Below are 21642 nucleotides of genomic sequence, written 5' to 3'. Positions count from 1 at the left end.
ATTCTTGACCCGTGCCCTTTTGACTCTACCCGATCGGCTCCTTACTCTTCAGACGGCTTTCCACCCATTTTTCCGGCGAATTACATCAAACCATCACTTGGATACCCTCCATGATCTTCCCGCTTCCTATTACACCCCAAAATCAAGGGATTTGGCCTTGAAATTAGGAGAACTCGCACGGTGGGTTGCGGCAGCTGTATGTTCGAATCACCTAAATTTGAAGCTAACTACATGCATCTCCACCACCATTAGGCTTCCCTTGAGGCCTGTAACAAAGCCTAAACAACTATAGGGACGACGGAGCGCCGGAAGTGACCGATCGAAGCCACCTATTCTTAGGGTTCCGGCGGGTTCGAGATGAATTGGAGCCTTTTCTAGCCAAATTAGACTTCGCAACAGGTATAAAACTTGCTCTACTCATTGAGATCTTCATTCTTGTAAATTTTGGAAATAGTTGGATTTTTCGGTGAGTCGGGGTGGCCGATCGCCACTTGCGGCAGCGTGTGGGCCGAGGCGTCCTTTGACCTTCCTATGTTAAATTTGATACTCCAATTCCATATGTGAAGTCTAATTGATGAAATTCTGTAATTTGAACTTAGTTCCATTAAGGTCCGTCACTTAAATAGTATAGCAATTGACGATCCGACCATTAGATTGTCACTAAACTTTAATACATTATAGATGTAATATTTGAGGACCATAGGAACTTACGGATCAGGAATCTTACGTACGGATATTCCCGAATTGGATTTGTAAGTTCGTAAAATAAAACGTCGGCCATCACTTAATTTTGGCAATTGGCGGAGATTCGACCGTCAGATCGTGGTAAGATTTTAATATGTTATTCTAAAAGCATAATGTGGATATTTGGAAGTTACGGGTTGGAAATCCGAGATGCGGATCTTTTGGATCGAGTTATGTAGGGTTATGGACCCTACCGTTAACCTTTGACCGACGGTTGACTTTTGGTCAATGGGTTACAAAACATTCTAGAATGTCCTTGGGGATATGTTTTATGTAAGTTACGTGTTCTATCAATAAGAATTTTGAGACGTGATTTGATAATTGTTCTAGGAGCCGATCATTCGTGACGCCTAGATATTCGTGCTAGGAGTTGTAGCGCGGACTCCAGGTGAGTGGATCTTTTCCTTTGTATGTGTGTGTGTGTGTGTGTGTGTGTGTGTATACATATATACATACACATATATATATATATATATATATATATGAATGATAGTTTCCACAAATGCTCTTGAATTGATTCATGCATTTTATGCCATGTCTAAAATGTGTGATACTTTAAATGTTGCATTAGTATGAATTATATTTATATTGAATATGCTGCGGAGGCTCAGGTAACCTTCAGGTGAGTATTATGTGATTGAATTTGGTTGCATCATATTGGTGTGCATAAATGCATTTAGAGCTCATCATTGCTGCACCTCGGTGTTAATGCTTCTGCCAGAGGCCAGGGCACAATCCTTCACGTGATGTTCACCTCCCGCACTGCACGCTCACCTTGGATCCAAGTTTGGTGCCAGGCTTATCGTACAGACCACAATAGGTGGTTCCGACTCGTAGGTGACCTACAATTATTTGCATAGCCTTCACGTGATCGTAGCACTTGAGCGTACATATTTACACCCAGCCCTGTCGTACAGACCACAATAGGTGGTTCCAACTCATGTGCTAGCATATATTGATGAGCTATAGGTCCAGTCGTACATGTCACATTAGGTGACTCCGACTGGCATGTTATTTTATATTGATTTCACTTGACTTACATCTTTTAGTGCGGAAACGTTATGGCATGGCATACTTCAGTTTTTACTGGCCTTGTGCATTGGATTTCGTATGTATATGTGTCATATTATTTTTTGGAAATTATACGGGTTTTACAGTGAGAGGTTATAACATTTTCAAAAGGTTTTTATTAAAACTTTATTTTCAGGCCCACTCACACTTGTTTTTGCACCCTCTAGGTTTTAGCTACTAAACGTTTGCATCGACAAGGATTCTTGGTGAATCTCAGTATGAGTGGCTACCTTTGAGGGTATGATCCTTACCCACTCCACTGTACTTTACTTATGCTCTGACATCACTTGTGAAAGCACTCTTTTATTTAAGCACTTTTAGGTTTAAATTTATTCTCATTTTCCACATCACTACACTTTATGAATTCATGGACTAATCTGTTAATTTGCCAGCACAACTTGATTCGAAGTCCTAGTGGACATCCCAGATCAAGGTGTGTCAGCCCATTTCTAATAGCTAAACATTGTAGCTAGGAAAATTAGGAAACAAAGCCAAAATCCCAACCAAAAACTAAAAAAAAAAATGGCAACAAAAACAGTATATAAGATCTTAATACCTTCATGCACACGCAATGTGGGGATAGTGGGATACCTTCATGCACACGCAATGTGGAAGAAAATAAAACAAATTAAAAATTTTAATTAAAAAAAAAAGATAGTGTGGAATAGTGGGGTTTGAACTGTACGGATAGGAACCACAATAACTGACTATAACTGCCAATTAGAGATGAGTCCAAAGTAACCGCCCTTTGTTGCCCTACAAAATCTGAACCCACTCCAACTGTTGAACTTTTTTCCTCTTCTCCTATTTTCTTGTCTCTTCTTCCACCAAATCCACCCATCACAACAAGAACAAAACATTCCTCAATGAACAACACTCCCGACCTTGATTTCCGATTTCCCATATCTCCACCAACCCACCAGGACGCCGTCGTTCCCGCCGGCCCCGCCACTGCGTACGCCGCTTCTTCTTCTTTCACTTGTTTCACTGCAAACGATAGAACCCACCAAAATCCCAGGAAGAAACGCTCCAAGCTGATCAGGCTCGACAACCCGACTGCTCTGAACAAGGTTTCGAGGCCAAAGTATGCAAAAAAGCCCGACCCGTCTGCCCCGAAGATCACGAAACCCTGCACTGAGTGCGGCAAGACGTTCTGGTCATGGAAGGCTTTGTTCGGGCACATGCGGTGCCACCCTGAACGCCAGTGGCGGGGCATTGAACCGCCACCGAATCTGCGGCGGCCTGCGTTGTCCAAGATACCGCTGAGCGAGTTGGGATTGGCAATGGGTGAAGAGGACCACGAGGCGGCCTCGAGTTTGCTAATGCTTTCCACTGGGATTACTTCTGGGACAAGTAATGAGATCATCATTAGTACTGCCGCTACTCAGAGTGTGAGTAATACTAGTAATCTCCAAGGTGCACTAGAGGTGTTTGATGGGTGTAATAGTAACAACAGTGGTAGGTTTGAGTGCTCGAGTTGTAAGAAAGTGTTTGGATCCCACCAGGCGTTAGGGGGCCACAGGGCAAGCCACAAGAATGTGAAGGGCTGTTTTGCAATTACGAGAAGCGATGGGGAGGTTGATCAGGATCATCATCACCATAATGGAGATGGTGGTGATGATGATGGTGATGGTGATGAGGATGTGATGGATGAGGATCACATGGACTTGGGATCATCATTAGGGCACAAGTGCAGTGTTTGCTGGAGGGTCTTTTCAAGTGGGCAGGCATTGGGAGGGCACATGAGGTGTCACTGGGACAATGGGGATGAGACGCAATTAGGGTTAGGGTTCGAGCTAGGGTTCGGGTTCAACCTGCAGCATCCGTGTGAAACTTCAAAAGGATTATTATTAGGTCAAAATTCTGGTGGGGGTGCGGGGTTGGACTTGAATTTGTCTGCTGCTGCTGCTTCTGCTTCTCTCACTACTGAAGACGATCATCAGCACTACTCTTCTTCTGGACTCACTTTGGATTTAAGGTTGGGTCTTTGAAGGAATCTGAATTACCGAATATATATATATATATATATATATATATATAATAGTGTGTGTATTCTGGAACTTAAATAGGTGATTGGTATATTTTGTAACAATTGATATTTGACATGGAAATATATGTGTATTTAGTTAAAATACTTGTTATTGGCTCCTCAATTGGGAGATTATATATAAATATATCGTGTATTAGACAAATTTCTCATTACAATTAAATTTCTTAGCTAAGAAATTACAAATTAGCTGAGTTGGGTTTGTTAGATGTTTGTCTTAATGCATGTAGCACATTAATTTGTTGTTCATCTGCCAACGTATGAACTCAAGTTGCACCTTCTTGCTAGTTTGGTTTGGTATTTGTTTAGTCTCTGGGATTGAGTTACAAGCCATTAGCCAAAATATGGCGTGAGCGGCGACCGGCCCGATCGATTTGTAGCTACAAGCTGTGTCATATTATACAGGAAAATCGAGTCTGAAAAACCAGAAATTCAGACGTTAGGGTTATTGAATCAATTCTTCTGTTCCCATTCCAATAGCTAAGTTGGTTTGGAAGCAATTGTTAAATTGCTTTCTTTTGGTTAGGTCTTCTTTGGACACTGGAATACGCAGGCAAATTAACAGATTAGTCCATGAATTTAAAGTAATGAATCCAGATTAGGGTATTTAGCCCAAATATGCAAGCACGTTCCGTAAAAATATTATTAGATCAACTAAGGGAAATAACCTATCTGATTTTCGTTCCTTATTTTCTTTATAAATTTAACATTTTTTTCACTTCAGCAATTACCAAGTTTTCATTTTTTATTTTCCCCATTTCTGATAAGTAAACTCGTTAAATGAAATATATTTTGAGTTGGTTACCTAATCATGTATCCTCTTCGATAACTCAGATGTTGCCAAATTGTCATGTACTTTCGACAATGGGAATTCTACCTAGAGTGGCATTAGCTAACAAACATACCTTTAGTATTGGAATCAAAGCATCAAATATGATTAGTGTCTTATATAGCATGTATCAATAACATGAACGGCATGACGAAATCTCAACCCAAGATTTCATTACGCAAATGTTTACTTTCTCTTTACAAGAAAGGCGGACTTCAAATTAATTAAATAAAAAGGAGACTTCTAAGGATGCATTGCAACACAAATTCGATTTTTTTTTTAAATTGTTTTTTAAACCATTTCTACTTAAAAACCAGTCGCTATGCTTTTCCCACATTAATTTGTTACGGATCATACAATTGGGCCAAACGTTCACATAAACCTTGGATTTAACGAAATTTTTTTGAATCGAATGATAACCGTAACAAACGTCAAACGTCAACTCAATCCGAAGAAAATTATGCAGAAGCTTTACAAAATTATTATGAAGCTATGCGATTAGAAATTGATCCTTATGATCGAAGTGAACCACCACATTTTGAGCCCAATGAACATAAGAGGACAAGCAAGTGTAAAATTAGAAGCTGCAGGAACAAATAAAGCATCGGGAATGCAGTTGACAAATTTACCTTTTAATTTTATTTTTCAACACTTTCAGCAGCTTTGGCTACTGCTGACGCAAAAATACTGCACATATTGATATGGCAACCCAAATTTTACAGACAACTTGCAGTGAATACCAGGAGGAGACCCAACTGCAGAAAAGGTAGGAACCGGTGGAAAATAAACTAGTATGCACACTTTTATCCAGCTGCAATTTACTGATTAGCACAATTTGCTCCTTCTTGGTTTCATTTCACTTCTTGGATTGGTCTTCCTGAGTTGAGGGCACATTAAAGTGCTTCACAGATTTCCCGAGAACATTGAAACGCCCAACACGTTGCAACTCTTTTGCTGCAATAATGGGAGATGCAAAAGGGAATGTAAGAGGCACAGGTTTTCTATTTTTCCAGATATGGACGGTGGAAATATAATAGGAACAATTAACAGAAAGCTTGAAAAGTTTATATGTAGCCACTATCCGGCTACAACAGTTATGGCGACCGGAAAACGCATGATTACCAGATAATTATAGAAGATTAAAAGAACTTGGGCTCTTTCAACTCTGACCCAACATCAAATGGATCACAGAGTTTTAAATGGGGAATAATTTTGTTCACCACTCTCAAGTGATGGTGATGCTCACCATTGGATAAGTTTAAATTTCAATATCTGTGTAGTGGATAGACAAATCTCCAGATTTAAACTCATCCGATGGTAATAAGGGGTAGTGAGCATTACCACCATTTGAGGGTGGTGAGCAAAAAGGCACTCTTTTAAATGAGAAAGTAATGAATGATTTTGAAAAAGATAGAAGCCACGTATTTGGACGACAATGCTTACATTGAAGCAGGTCAAGATTTCTTAACATATATTATGGGTAACTTCCCCAAGACCAAGATAATTATATTTGTAACAAGACAATAAAACAAGAATTTCCATTATTGAATTCCAATTAAGGGATATTTTCTTAGCAAATTTTTAACTATAACAGATCTCTGAAAAAAAAAAAAAAAAAAAAAATGGAATCATAATACCTTCCTCCAGTGAAAGCTGAATTGATCTCTTTTCCAACTCAACTGCAAGTCTGCTCAGTTCAACAGAGGACAGCGACCGTAGCACTAGCATAAAATCAAAATCCAAAGGGGAAGTCAGTACAGTTATAATCTAAGGAAATTCAATCAAAACATATTAAGGTGGATTTTCTCAATTCAAGAGCGTACTCTGGAGATAATCCTCATGCTCTGATTGGTCCAATTTCCTCAACAGCAACTGCAATTGATGGAATCGCTCTTCCCAGTGCAGATTTTTTAGACCCTTTGGCAATGTAGCAGAAGTATGGGGATGGCCATTGGCTCCTGCTGGTGGTAGTCCAGTACCAGACTTACAAAGCGGGACCGGAACTGAAGGTTTTCCAGGCAGAATGGTTGAAGCTGCCACTGGAAAAGATGCAAAAGCTGGCACACAAAAAACTTTTGTTTCCTTTGCTTGGGATATGGGTCGGGTGCTTGCCTCGTGGTGACTAAGTTTCCTTGACACCTGACACTCGGCATTAATGGTTGCTTTATCACATGTGTTATTTCTGACTGCGTCTGCTTCTGATTTTCTACGAACATAGACAAGCTGTGCATTTGCAGCACTGCTACCGTGGGATTGGTGTTGAGGAGGGCTCATCTTCCGCTCAGGTAAAGGTCTCTTGGTGCTCGAAACTCTAGGGACATAACTAGTGTGTCCTATATCCTTGGGCACATTTTGCAGATCTCTTAACACGGTCTTCTTTACAGGAGCTGGTAGTTGTTTATCATGAAGAGGAGATTCAGATTCAGTAGTTCCCATCCCATATTACTGACTACAGAACCTATGGTTGGCTGAACCATCTAAAGTAAGAGACCTTGTGATGAAAAGCCAGTCAAAATTAGAAACAAAAGAGTAATTCGATGATTAACGAAAGCAAACTTACAATGGTAAACTAAAGCAGACAAGCTTATTTTACATAAGATCTCCAGAGCACGACAAACAAAGCATGTTCTTGATCAGAAATTCTCTCCTACAGACCACAGTGGTGCGCACAAGAGACTACATCGTTCTTGATATAGGTTTCAAAGTAGTACACACAGTTAAAACCGTCAGAAGAGTTCATCTAACACAATATCAAAGTAATATCTTACAAGAGGTAGTTTGACCAAGTATTCATCCTCTGTAATTATCTACACAAGAGTAGAAACCTACCATATCTAATACAAGAAGGTGCTAATAAGTGCATTACTGCATTATAAATAAAGAAATAAGTGAAATTGGCAAACAAATTAAATGTTGTATGCTCAACATTTTCTCTCGTTCTTTCTTGGCGGGAAAAACTCAAGTTCGGTATTATGACCTAAATTGCATTACAAGTTTCATTTAAACTTACTTAGAAGAGCCAAACTCAAGTCTCACAAAAACACCAATTTTGCTTCCAAATACCTAACAATGCATACTTTTATCACACCAAAAGCAGCTTAAAGGCTAATGAATGATCAAAATAACTTACTCTATGGATACATTTCGATTCCTCTATTTAGCTCTATAAACTCTGAGACAAATAGCATCAAAGAAATCAACCTTATCCAAATCAGCAAAAACATTAAATGTCGTATACCGAACATTTTATCTTTCTTGGCGGGAAAAACGCAAGTTCGGTATTATGACCTAAAAATGCATTCCTTTAAACTTTAAAGAAGACCCAAACTCAAGTATCACAAAAACGCCAACTTAGCTTCCAAATACCAAACGCTGCATTCCTTTTTCACACAAAAAGCAGCTTAAAGGCTAATCAATGATCAAATAACTTGCTTTCACACGTTTAGATACCACTTCCTAATTCCGGAAACTTAAAGACAAATATGCGTCAAGGAAAATTACCATTATCCAAATCACTGCATTTCCGCATGAATTTATCAGTTTCGAGACATGGGTTCTACTAAAATCGAAAATTTAGCAACACCCATCTGATCAATTTCACTTTAAAATCAAACTCCGCACCAAAAGATCAACATGCAATTGAGAATTTGTTCATGTTCTACCATTACATAACGCCTAATCAGACCGTTGAAAATGAAAATGCATATATACGCAAAAACAAGAAGAAAAATACCAGAACAGCTAATGATTCGAAGAAGAAAACGAAGATCTTGATCGAGAAAAAGCAATGGAAGGTGAAGGGGAAGAGCATTTACCTTAACCGCTTGAAACTATGGGTTTCAAAAGCCAGAAACTATGGCTCTCTAACTAGTAACTACGCAAGGCATTTTGCATTTTGGTCCTTAGAGTCTTTTGATATTATATTTTTACCCCAGAAGGACTTGATTAAATTATCATTCTTTTCCTGTAGCCTGTTGGGCCTGAACTGTTGCTTTGGTTATATATTCTTGGACGTGGTTCCTTTTCTTTTTTTAATTTACCATTATTAGAGGAAGGGATCGAGAGTTTGAAATTTTTACAATAATATAGGGAATGAGGAGTTTCGAACTCAAGAGCAGGGGTAGAAACTCAATACTCTATCCACTAAAATACTAAACCACATGCACTTGTTCCCTGACTCTATTGTGATTTATTCAATTCAAAAACTAAAAATTAACAAGGGTGTTTAAAGTGAGAAAAAGTGGGTGCAAAGTGGGTTTAGAAAGAAAAAGAAGAAAACGAAAAAGAAACCCCGCCAACATCACCTACGACATCCACCCCTACCTCTCTAAACCCAAAGACATCCAATGTTCTTCACCTCCTCACCAACCACCCAACCACGCCATTTGCACCTCCCATACCGCCCACAATCAAAGACCCAAATCTCATCCCACCATAATAAAGATGCAGTACTCCAAGTACCATAATAATAAATCAATTAAGAGGTATCATCTAGTTAAGCCAATTTGTTCAATCCCAACCAATCATTAAAAATGAGTTCAATGAGTATGTGTGCATAATCCTAGTTATTCCTTCTTCCTTTTCAGAAAAATTCAACCATTTTGTGATAAACCAATTTAAGGTTGAAACTCAATGAGTTTAAACCATTCAATAGGAATGCCAAATGATTTCGGTGATCGGCGGTTAGAGAGAGAGAGAGGGTGTCTTCATGGAGGAGCGGGAATCAGAGAATCGAAGGTATTTTCACCAATGGGATGTCATTGGTTTTTTTATTTTTTTTAAAAGCCTTGTAGTATATGGGGAAAACAAAGGTTTCTAACAAAAAAAATTTTATATGTTGGTTTAGAAAGAAAAATATTGGGTCCGAATAAAATTTTCCTAAAAAATGAAGCTTGATTCCGTCATTGAATAAAATATCAACATATAGCGGAAATACAAGTTCATGATCACTGTCAATGTCTAAAAGAGAAGTACTAACTTAGTGGTTTAGTTGTGGTCCATCGTCTCTAACTGTTACGGACAAAAACCTTACGGGAGTGACCGTTGCACTGAATTATTTTGGACTGGACTAGTTTCAGAGACTAAGTAAGACTGGCTTAGAATAGACGAAGCCGGATTAACTTAGTGAAATGTTTGATACAATGTCAGACTAAGAAGTAGGATAGGTAACAAACTCTAGTATTATATTTTTATTATTAATCCGCTCTTTTCTCACTTCTTCGTCCCACTCTCTCCTTCTTTTTCTCCCTTCTTCCCCATATCAAACCTCACTGAACTGGACTCCTCCAAAATTTTCCTGTAAACTCCCTCTTGATTCCTCTCTATATCTCCCTCTTTCCTTCCTCTCTCTCCTAGCTATGCGCTATTCGAACAGAACCCTCAAGGCCAAACCTCTTTTCCCTAAGCGTTTTTCGGCCTCACTGACCTTTTTTTTTCAAGCAAAGTACAAAGACCAAATATACAAGAAGGCCCAATTACAAGATAAACACAAATAAAAAAAGGGACCCCAAACCAATGCCCAAAACAACAGTTTTGAGCCCAAAAACAGACAAACCAAAAAGAAAACTCTACATTCCTGCAACCACAGCCGCCACCGCCGCGCAGCCAAGAAACCGCCATAGACCAAAATTTCCAACCTGACGCCATTGATCCAGCCAACCAAATCCGCAAGAGTGAAGGAGCAGGCGACTCCAACAACATCCAAAGACCACCATGAAGAGCGGGACAACAACTAAAAACTGAAGAAAACTAGTGAGAAATTGTAGACATCGAAATTTCGGTGAAACAAATGTTCACCAATGCATTAAAGTTTTGACGTGTCAAGGCATACATGGCATACGCCACGTGTTGTACAAATTGTACACATGACGTGTGACTCAACAAAATAGGAAGAAATACCCTTGAAGGATTAAACAAGTTTTTCTTCTCATTTTTGGGCAATGACAAGGCAAGCACATTTCAATCCATTGAGGATCAAAACAAGTTTTTCTTCTCATGTTGGGCAATGACAAGGCAAGCACACTTCAATCCATTACGGATCAAAGCAAGTTTTTCTCATTTGGGCAATGACAAGGCAAGTACATTTCAATCCATTGAGGATCAAAACAAGTTTTTCTTCTCATGTTGGGCAATGACAAGGCAAGCACACTTCAATCCATTACGGATCAAAGCAAGTTTTTCTCATTTGGGCAATGACAAAGCATACACATTTCAAGTTTAAAATGGTGTTAAGTGGGAAATTAGGCCATAAGTTACACCACTTCAAGTTTAAAATGGTATTAAGTGGGAAATTAGGCCATAAGTTACACCACTTCAATTTCAATATAGCATTAAGTGGGAAAATTAGGCAATGGTGCTTGGAAAGGAAAAAAATATTTTTGTGGTGGTGATTCATTCTCAAAGCCTATAAATAGGTTTCTCTATCAAGGTATCAAGCATCAACCAATTCACAAATACATTTCTCTACTCCCAAAATGGAAGAGAATACTCCCCACACATCCAAAATCCTTGAAGCTTTGAAACTCTAAAGCTCTCAAGCATCCAACCCCCAAATTCCCAAGAATCCCGAAGAATGGAGAAAGCACTCTTCATTCTTCGTCAAATCCTCCTTCAAGATCAAGCCCCGACGGCCCTTGAAGAAAGTGTTCATCGTTCATCCTAAGATCAAGCCCCAACGGCCCTGCGGATCAACAGCACAAACAAATCCACACATCTATTCTTCAAGATCAAGCCCACAAAAGCCCTTGAAGATCCTTGAAGATCCATTCATCAACATTTCATCCTTAGATCAAGCCCCGACGGCCCTTTGGATCAACAACTCATCCACAACACACCAAAACCTTGAAGCCTTAAAGTTCTAAAGCTCTCAAGAAAATCCCGAAGGATGAAGAAAGCACTCTTCGTTCTTCGTCAAATCCTCCTTCAAGATCAAGCCCCAATGGCCCTTGAAGAACTCCCACCAACTCAAGATCAAGCCCCGACGGCCCTTGAAGAAAGTGTTCATCGTTCATCATCCGCTCATCCATCAACCTTCAAGATCAAGCCCCAAAGGCCCTTGAAGAAACTTCCATCAACCTTCAAGATCAAGTCCCGACGGCCCTTGAAGAAGTCCACATAACCATTATTCAAGATCAAGCCCAAAAGCCCTTGAAGAAAACCAACTGTTCATTCAAGATCAAGCCTCGACGGCCCTTGAAGAAAACCAACCGTTCTTCAAGATCAAGCCCAAAAGCCTTTGAAGATCCGCTCATCCATCAACATTCAAGATCAAGCCCCGAAGGCCCTTGAAGAAACTTCCATCAACCTTCAAGATCAAAGCCACGAAGGCCCTTGAAGAAACTTACAATTGTTCATCCAAGATCAAGCCTCGACGGCCCTTGGATCAACAAATCTACATCTTACGGAGATAGAATCAGAGGATCAAATTACAAAGAGATCGTAACCCCAAAATCAAACCAAAAAAAAATATTATTTTGTACACGTATTCTTGACTCTTGTTTTCAGGAATTTTTCGTGTTCACAAATTTGGCACGCTCGGTGGGACATCTTTACCTCTCATCTCTATCCTCAAAACATCGAAAAACGCAAATGGCATCAAGAAAGGATCAAGCTGTTCCTGCAATCAAAGCAAAGAACAAGAACATCATCGCCGCAAGTGGTGATATTTCGGGCACCATAACCCGAAGTAAGGCAAGAGCTCTTTTTGCCGCGGCTTCCGCCCCTGCATTAACTCTGTCAAAGGAACAAGAGCACTTGAGGCACGAGCCTGTGATCACCCTAGCCTCGCTAAGGGCATCAAGAGGGGAAAGCCTGAGGAAATACTCAGAGTCCCTACTCTCCGACGCTGATTCGAGCGGCAGTACAACCATGCAAGTCATGACCACTGGAGTAACTTCAATCGAGGAGCAGCTAGCTCAGATGAATGAAGCAATCGCAAAGCTCACACGGACTGCAGAGGAGAAAAACTTGCAAACCGCCGGACTCATCAACCGTCTGGAGGCACAGCATGGCGTCAAAATGAAACCAAGCTCTCTTCCAACTAAGAAGATCGAAGAAGGCTTTAACCCAAATGCCTACGAACTCATGTCAAAGGCTAGGCATGACTTTGCTTCCTCTTCAAATCTTGGAAAGAAGGTTTCAAACACCGTCAATGACAAAGAACGTAACCTCACCAAAACTCAAAAGAAGTTGAAGGAGCATGGTTACGGAGTTGACAACAACAAAGCCAGACTTGGCTTCACACCAAATGCACCCGTGAAGATTTCAAGCAAAGTGAAGAAAGCTAGCGCTCAACACATCAGCGTGAGCATTGAACAAAATCAAGAGGAGCCTAAACCTCTTATTCGAGTGTCAGTCCTCGATAGGTTGAATCATTCAAAACCTAGAATTTCAGCACTTAATCGCATTGGTAGTCAAGACCGAACCTCTGTCTTCAAGAGGCTTAGCGCGCCAACATCCCAAAGCTCTGTTTTTGAAAGGTTGTTAAAGCCTAAGAAACAAAGCAACACAGCTGTCTCTCCTCTGCGACGATCAGCTTCGGAAAGATTTGAAGATAATGAGAAGCCTTTTGGAAAGAGGAAGACAACACCAAAGGAAGAAAAGTTTGATGGGTTAGCAGAAAAATGCGACGTTCGAAGCTTGATTCCTTCAAGGATGAAGCGCCAAGCAATCCTAGAGGTCGACACAAAAGGACCACTGAAGGTAAAGAGGCGCATCATCGTCCACACTGGTAAATCTTCATGCCAACAAACCCAAGAGGACGGCACTGAAGATGAAATCCCTAAGAAAGATGTCACTTCTGGCTCTTTTGACTCAAAGTCTTCACCTCGACTGTTGGGCGCATGCTCCAAGTCAAGTGAAATTGAAGGATGGACTCATGTCACTCCGAAGAAACTGCACGAGAAACATATGTCTTCTCCACAAGTGCACCAATCGGAAAAGGGGCAAAGCAGCTACCGTCAACCTTCAAAGCTACATGAAAATGTTGAGGATGATGAAATTACAACACAAAGATCGTTCATGCGGGATCTTTTCTTCCTCGAAGACGTCTTCAATTACTCGATCAAGGCTCCTTGCTATGAAGATTGTGAGGAATGCAGTTCGAAGATCGTTTCGAAGAAATTGGACAAGCAGCAACCATCTTGTCCACAAGATTATCAGTCGAAAATAGGGCAAAATAACTCTTATCAACCTCCAGAACAATGTGAAAGTGTTGGAGATAATGAAATTTTGACACAAAGATCGTCCATCCCCATCACAATGTGCGACCTCTTCCCAGAAGACTTCTTCAATTACTCGGTCAAGGCTCCTTCCTATGAAGATTGCGAGGAACGCTTCTCCCAGATCGCTTGACAAATCCACGACAACAACCAAAGCTCCTTGTTCGCACGAGCCTAAAAGGTGACAACAAAAGCTCCTCGTTCGCACGAGCCTAAAAGGTGACAACCAAACACTCCTTGCCTGCACGAGCTGAAACTGCAAACGGTACCAAACGCTCCTTGCCTGCACGAGCTGAAACTGCAAACGGCACCAAACGCTCCTGGCCCGCAAGAGCATAAACTGTGTACGGCAAAATCATCAAAAAAAAAAACCATCACTCATTTGAACTACGTCATGACTTGATCCCTCCTCAACCAAGGGTACGTAGGTAACTTGAAACTTCAAAACTTCAAGTACAGTCACATCATCAAAAAAAAAAAAAAAAATGCCCAACTCTTCCTCACCTCTGAGGGCGCACTCCCAGCAAAGCCTCTCGAAATACTCAATTTTTTCTTCTTCCCTAAAGATGATACCAGATGCCTGGAGTACAGATGACCCAGGAGGAAACGGTAGATTGAAGCATGTGCTGATTCATTCACCGCTTCTTCAAAAGCAAAAGTATCTCATATCATCCAGGTCAAAAGCAAAAGTATCTCATATCATGCTCTTTCCCTGTCTTTTCCTTTGTCTTTGTTATTACTCGCATAGCAAAGTGAAAGGAGCAATCAGCCGGCACTTGGAGTCAGTCTACCGACTGCCTGGAAGCTATTCCCTGGTTGCTTACCTAACGTTGCTCTCGAGTAGTCATCTTCAACGGTTGATACACTTCCAGAGAAGGGACCACTTCTGCAAAGGGGAGTAAGTAAGGCAAGTGAAAATGATACATTGAAGCATGTGGAGACAAGCAACAACTGCATATGCTGAGCTATCCTCTAACCTTCTTCAATACGAATTGGAGAGATTGAACAAAGAAACAGATAAAAGGAGTAAGCTCAGACCTTCGGGGGAGACCAAAAGAATCCTGCTACCCAGTTCAAGAGTAGCACAAAGGAAAATCAACGATTGGAGGAAACCAGAAAATCTTCCAGTCGAACTCAAGATCAAGCCTCAATGGCCCTTGAAGAAATTTCCAGCCCAGTTCAAGACTCAGCCTGTGGAAAATCAACGATTGGAGGAAACCAGAAAATCTTCCAGTCGAACTCAAGATCAAGCCTCAATGGCCCTTGAAGAAATTTCCAGCCCAGTTCAAGACTAAGCCTGTGGAAAATCAACGATTGGAGGAAACCAGAAAATCTTCCAGTCGAACTCAAGATCAAGCCTCAATGGCCCTTGAAGAAATTTCCAGCCCAATTCAAGATCAAGCCCCAACGGCCCTTGGGTTGACATCTACACTAAGGGACTTCAAAACGCATCTTCAACACGTGACAAGCACATGTCTACGACGCGCCTTGAAATGGGGGCATTTGTAGACATCGAAATTTCGGTGAAACAAATGTTCACCAATGCATTAAAGTTTTGACGTGTCAAGGCATACATGGCATGCGCCACGTGTTGTACAAATTGTACACATGGCGTGTGACTCAACAAAATAGGAAGAAATACCCTTGAAGGATTAAACAAGTTTTTCTTCTCATTTTTGGGCAATGACAAGGCAAGCACATTTCAATCCATTGAGGATCAAAACAAGTTTTTCTTCTCATGTTGGGCAATGACAAGGCAAGCACACTTCAATCCATTACGGATCAAAGCAAGTTTTTCTCATTTGGGCAATGACAAGGCAAGTACATTTCAATCCATTGAGGATCAAAACAAGTTTTTCTTCTCATGTTGGGCAATGACAAGGCAAGCACACTTCAATCCATTACGGATCAAAGCAAGTTTTTCTCATTTGGGCAATGACAAGGCAAGTACATTTCAAGTTTAAAATGGTGTTAAGTGGGAAATTAGGCCATAAGTTACACCACTTCAAGTTTAAAATGGTATTAAGTGGGAAATTAGGCCATAAGTTACACCACTTCAATTTCAATATTGCATTAAGTGGGAAAATTAGGCAATGGTGCTTGGAAAGGAAAAAAATATTTTTGTGGTGGTGATTCATTCTTAAAGCCTATAAATAGGTTTCTCCATCAAGGTATCAAGCATCAACCAATTCACAAATACATTTCTCTACTCCCAAAATGGAAGAGAATACTCTCCACACATCCAAAATCCTTGAAGCTTTGAAACTCTAAAGCTCTCAAGCATCCAACCCCCAAATTCCCAAGAATCCCGAAGAATGGAGAAAGCACTCTTCATTCTTCGTCAAATCCTCCTTCAAGATCAAGCCCCGACGGCCCTTGAAGAACTTCCACCAACTCAAGATCAAGCCCCGACGGCCCTTGAAGAAAGTGTTCATCGTTCATCCTAAGATCAAGCCCCAACGGCCCTTCGGATCAACAGCACAAACAAATCCACACATCTATTCTTCAAGATCAAGCCCACAAAAGCCCTTGAAGATCCTTGAAGATCCATTCATCAACATTTCATCCTTAGATCAAGCCCCGACGGCCCTTTGGATCAACAACTCATCCACAACACACCAAAACCTTGAAGCCTTAAAGTTCTAAAGCTCTCAAGAAAATCCCGAAGGATGAAGAAAGCACTATTCATTCTTCGTCAAATCCTCCTTCAAGATCAAGCCCCAACGGCCCTTGAAGAACTCCCACCAACTCAAGATCAAGCCCCGACGGCCCTTGAAAAAAGTGTTTATCGTTCATCATCCGCTCATCCATCAACCTTCAAGATCAAGCCTCAAAGGCCCTTGAAGAAACTTCCATCAACCTTCAAGATCAAGTCCCGACGGCCCTTGAAGAAGTCCACATAACCATTATTCAAGATCAAGCCCAAAAGCCCTTGAAGAAAACCAACTGTTCATTCAAGATCAAGCCTCGACGGCCCTTGAAGAAAACCAACCGTTCTTCAAGATCAAGCCCAAAAGCCTTTGAAGATCCGCTCATCCATCAACATTCAAGATCAAGCCCCGAAGGCCCTTGAAGAAATTTCCAGCCCAGTTCAAGACTAAGCCTGTGGAAAATCAACGATTGGAGGAAACCAGAAAATCTTCCAGTCGAACTCAAGATCAAGCCTCTATGGCCCTTGAAGAAATTTCCAGCCCAGTTCAAGACTAAGCCTGTGGAAAATCAACGATTGGAGGAAACCAGAAAATCTTCCAGTCGAACTCAAGATCAAGCCTCAATGGCCCTTGAAGAAATTTCCAGCCCAATTCAAGATCAAGCCCCAACGGCCCTTGGGTTGACATCTACATTAAGGGACTTCAAAACGCATCTTCTACACGTGACAAGCACATGTCTACGACGCGCCTTGAAGTGGGGGCATTTGTAGACATCGAAATTTCGGTGAAACAAATGTTCACCAATGCATTAAAGTTTTGACGTGTCAAGGCATACATGGCATACGCCACGTGTTGTACAAATTGTACACATGGCGTGTGACTCAACAAAATAGGAAGAAATACCCTTGAAGGATTAAACAAGTTTTTCTTCTCATTTTTGGGCAATGACAAGGCAAGCACATTTCAATCCATTGAGGATCAAAACAAGTTTTTCTTCTCATGTTGGGCAATGACAAGGCAAGCACACTTCAATCCATTACGGATCAAAGCAAGTTTTTCTCATTTGGGCAATGACAAGGCAAGTACATTTCAATCCATTGAGGATCAAAACAAGTTTTTCTTCTCATGTTGGGCAATGACAAGGCAAGCACACTTCAATCCATTACGGATCAAAGCAAGTTTTTCTCATTTGGGCAATGACAAAGCATACACATTTCAAGTTTAAAATGGTGTTAAGTGGGAAATTAGGCCATAAGTTACACCACTTCAAGTTTAAAATGGTATTAAGTGGGAAATTAGGCCATAAGTTACACCACTTCAAGTTTAAAATGGTATTAAGTGGGAAATTAGGCCATAAGTTACACCACTTCAATTTCAATATTGCATTAAGTGGGAAAATTAGGCAATGGTGCTTGGAAAGGAAAAAAATATTTTTGTGGTGGTGATTCATTCTCAAAGCCTATAAATAGGTTTCTCCATCAAGGTATCAAGCATCAACCAATTCACAAATACATTTCTCTACTCCCAAAATGGAAGAGAATACTCCCCACACATCCAAAATCCTTGAAGCTTTGAAACTCTAAAGCTCTCAAGCATCCAACCCCCAAATTCCCAAGAATCCCGAAGAATGGAGAAAGCACTCTTCATTCTTCGTCAAATCCTCCTTCAAGATCAAGCCCCGACGGCCCTTGAAGAACTTCCACCAACTCAAGATCAAGCCCCGACGGCCCTTGAAGAAAGTGTTCATCGTTCATCCTAAGATCAAGCCCCAACGGCCCTTCGGATCAACAGCACAAACAAATCCACACATCTATTCTTCAAGATCAAGCCCACAAAAGCCCTTGAAGATCCTTGAAGATCCATTCATCAACATTTCATCCTTAGATCAAGCCCCGACGGCCCTTTGGATCAACAACTCATCCACAACACACCAAATCCTTGAAGCCTTAAAGTTCTAAAGCTTTCAAGAAAATCCCGAAGGATGAAGAAAGCACTCTTCGTTCTTCGTCAAATCCTCCTTCAAGATCAAGCCCCAACGGCCCTTGAAGAACTCCCACCAACTCAAGATCAAGCCCCGACGGCCCTTGAAGAAAGTGTTCATCGTTCATCATCCGCTCATCCATCAACCTTCAAGATCAAGCCCCAAAGGCCCTTGAAGAAACTTCCATCAACCTTCAAGATTAAGTCCCGACGACCCTTGAAGAAGTCCACATAACCATTATTCAAGATCAAGCCCAAAAGCCCTTGAAGAAAACCAATTGTTCATTCAAGATCAAGCCTCGACGGCCCTTGAAGAAAACCAACCATTCTTCAAGATCAAGCCCAAAAGCCCTTGAAGATCCGCTCATCCATCAACATTCAAGATCAAGCCCCGAAGGCCCTTGAAGAAACTTCCATCAACCTTCAAGATCAAAGCCACGAAGGCCCTTGAAGAAACTTACAACTGTTCATCCAAGATCAAGCCTCGACGGCCCTTGGATCAACAAATCTACATCTTACGGAGATAGAATCAGAGGATCAAATTACAAAGAGATCGTAACCCCAAAATCATTAAACACAAAAATATTATTTTGTACACGTTATTCTTGTTTCTTGTTTCAAGGAACTTTCGTGTTCACAGAAATAACCCACCAACAACAAAGCCGTCGAAGGCAACCAAGCCACTGAAGACAAATCCATGGGAGGTGGTGGTGCGAACACCCATGTCGGAGCTCTACGCACTTCCTTGGAGAACCACGTCAAAAAGCATTAATGGTTCAAAGTTGCATATCCGAAAAAAAAAAAAACATGGAATCAAGGATTGTTGGAACCAAGTGGGAAGGGTAACAAAAGGATGGAAGAAAAGCATGGAGATTAATGGTGGGAAAAGAAAAAAGAGGACGGGAAAAGGAGATCGAAAGTGATGGCTGAAAATTTGATTTTTAAAGCACAGAGGGTTGGAGGAAAGGGCAGATTGGTGCGGAAGAAGCAGGAAAAACAGAAATTAAAAAGAGAAAAGGAAGCAAGGAAGAAGGACCACCGACCCTGGCCATAGCTAGGGCCGACGGCAGAGGGGGAACGGAAAATTAGAACCAAGCTCACATACGGGCAAGAAGAGACTCTCATAGCAGGAAGAGAAGACCTCTCACACGAGGGGGAGAGATTTTTTAATTATATCTATGTTTAACCTTGTCGACTTAGACGAGGTTTAACACCACCAACAAACTTTTCACCATCCCTGGATCCAAATTCGATCACCCAAATAGGCTGAGAATTCCAGTCCATTTTCCAACCATCTCTGACCCCTTTTGTTCTCAATTCAGGTATAATTCCCACCACCCCCTGTCCACTCCCGGCTGCAATTTGGTATTTATGTGAAAATTGGTTAGTCTTAGCTAGTCTCATGCTTTTTTGGGGCCGTCGCTAAGAACTGCTAGTCCCATGTTTAGTCGACGCGAGTGAAAGTTAGTGTCAGCAAACCTAATCCTTGATGGGTAGGGATGAAAATGTTATATCCATCCCCATAACCACGAAAGTAACCATATGCATAACCATAAATTAACCATCGGGTATTATCCATAATCATACCTACCAGGTAATAGATTTCCTATAGGTTAATGGTTATATCCATCTTTATCAATACAAAAAACATATTCGTTCAATTGACGCATTATATTTTAATAAATATTAATTTCATCATAAAATATTTGATGTCTAAAATGATTCAATGAATGGATCATGTGGAGTATAAAATTAAAGCTAAACATTGATAATATTGGCTGATCTTTGATATCTCCCATAAGTACCATGAATTCTCATTGATTTTGATTCATATCAAAACTTTTGAATTTTCCCACAAAATGCAACTTTTGTATTCTCAAGATAATGGATTCGGTGATCAATGAATATATATATATATATATATATATATATATTAATACTATTATATTATAATACAATTATGTATAATAATATTATTCAGTTCAGATTGGGGACCCATATAATCATATCCAAAACCATAACCGAATAAAATTCACGGTTTTTTCCCATATCCCAAATATACCCAAATTTTCATACCTAAATCTAATACATTCGGATGGTTATCCACGGTTATTGAGTTTAACGGTTAGAATTGTCATCCTGCCTGCGGGTAACAAACACATGACTAGACTAACCCTTAGTCCAATCATGTCCAGTGAGAATTAGGGAAGACAAACAAACACCCCCTATGCGTTTTAGGTTTTTACTGAAGTTCCTCTCCTGCCATCTAATAAAAATGAGTGCATTTTTTTTTTAAAGGTACATTTTAATAAAACAAATTAGGTACATTTTAAAAGAAAAAAAAATAACCGGTACATTTTTAGACAAACTGTGAAAATTTTGCAAAATTAAAAAGGAAACGAATTTTTTAAACTGAAATTAATTAAGAGATAATCTTGCTAAACCAAACCTCTAAAAAAAAAAGTAAACCAATTGAATGTGAGCACTAAAAGCCCTAAAAAAGTAATTTAAATTTATGCTTAAAAAATATATTAATAACATGTTAATATATTTATGCTAAAATGTGACGTGTACAAAAGTCAAATAACCTTGATCAAAGCATGAAATACTATAAAGCTTTGATCAAAGCACATCGTTGGCTAGGGATGAAACTCTAATAAGTAAAATAGAAGTTCATTAATTCTTTGTTGACAATTTACGTTTCCTTTTTGCATTTATCTGTAACTTTCGGTCAAAATCTAAAGAATCCTAAGGTGCATCGTTATGGAAATGATCTTAGCTTTGATAGGACTGATCAATATTGAAACAATAGTACAATGGTAAGTGATCCTATACTACAATGGTAGAAAGATATTGTGTCTTTGCATGAAGGTTTGAGTTCGAACTCCGTCGATGGCTAGTAACCCTTTACCACAATGATAGAAAATTGATGTGCCCTTGCATGATGACTTGTATTCAAACTAAGAATCTTGCTATGAGATTGTTGCTCAATCGATTAAGAAGCTTCTTCATGCATCTAAAATCCTGAGTTTGACTCCTGTGCGCATAAGACCCCATGGCGGTTGATGGTGTATATGTGGCAAGTAAGTTGTTATATAAAAA

The 21642-nt window shown here is 40.2% G+C and overlaps 2 protein-coding genes across 5 annotated transcripts; one reads left to right on the top strand and one right to left on the bottom strand.

The window, feature by feature from the left end:
* Positions 1-2221: 2221 nt before the first annotated feature.
* On the top strand, positions 2222-3806 carry LOC103937712 (zinc finger protein ZAT3-like). Its single transcript, XM_048573621.1, has one exon. It carries the CDS (start codon positions 2682-2684, stop codon positions 3804-3806), a length of 1125 nt encoding a protein of 374 aa, XP_048429578.1. The 5' UTR covers positions 2222-2681.
* A 1529-nt stretch (positions 3807-5335) lies between these two features.
* On the bottom strand, positions 5336-8590 carry LOC103937700. 4 transcript variants are annotated; one of them, XM_009347644.3, is made up of 4 exons: positions 8507-8590; positions 6515-7182; positions 6329-6412; positions 5336-5645 (listed from the first exon to the last, which is right to left on the bottom strand). In XM_009347644.3, the coding sequence occupies exons 2-4, from the start codon at positions 7125-7127 to the stop codon at positions 5548-5550; spliced, it is 795 nt and encodes a 264-aa protein (XP_009345919.2). In that variant the 5' UTR covers positions 7128-7182; positions 8507-8590; the 3' UTR covers positions 5336-5547. The 4 variants fall into 4 exon arrangements, with proteins under 4 accessions (XP_009345919.2, XP_048430238.1, XP_048430239.1 ...); XM_048574281.1 differs by having other exon boundaries at positions 8425-8521; XM_048574282.1 differs by lacking the exon at positions 8507-8590 and adding an exon at positions 7252-8184 and having other exon boundaries at positions 6515-7078.
* Between the last annotated feature and the right edge of the window lie 13052 nt (positions 8591-21642).

This window comes from the organism of the source record quoted next, unplaced genomic scaffold, assembly GCF_019419815.1.
Source record: "Pyrus x bretschneideri cultivar Hongxiangsu unplaced genomic scaffold, Pyrus_bretschneideri_v1 Contig7, whole genome shotgun sequence".
NCBI lineage: Eukaryota > Viridiplantae > Streptophyta > Magnoliopsida > Rosales > Rosaceae > Pyrus > Pyrus x bretschneideri.
Note: the sequence above shows the minus strand (reverse complement) of the source record. Positions and strands in the feature narration are given on the sequence as shown.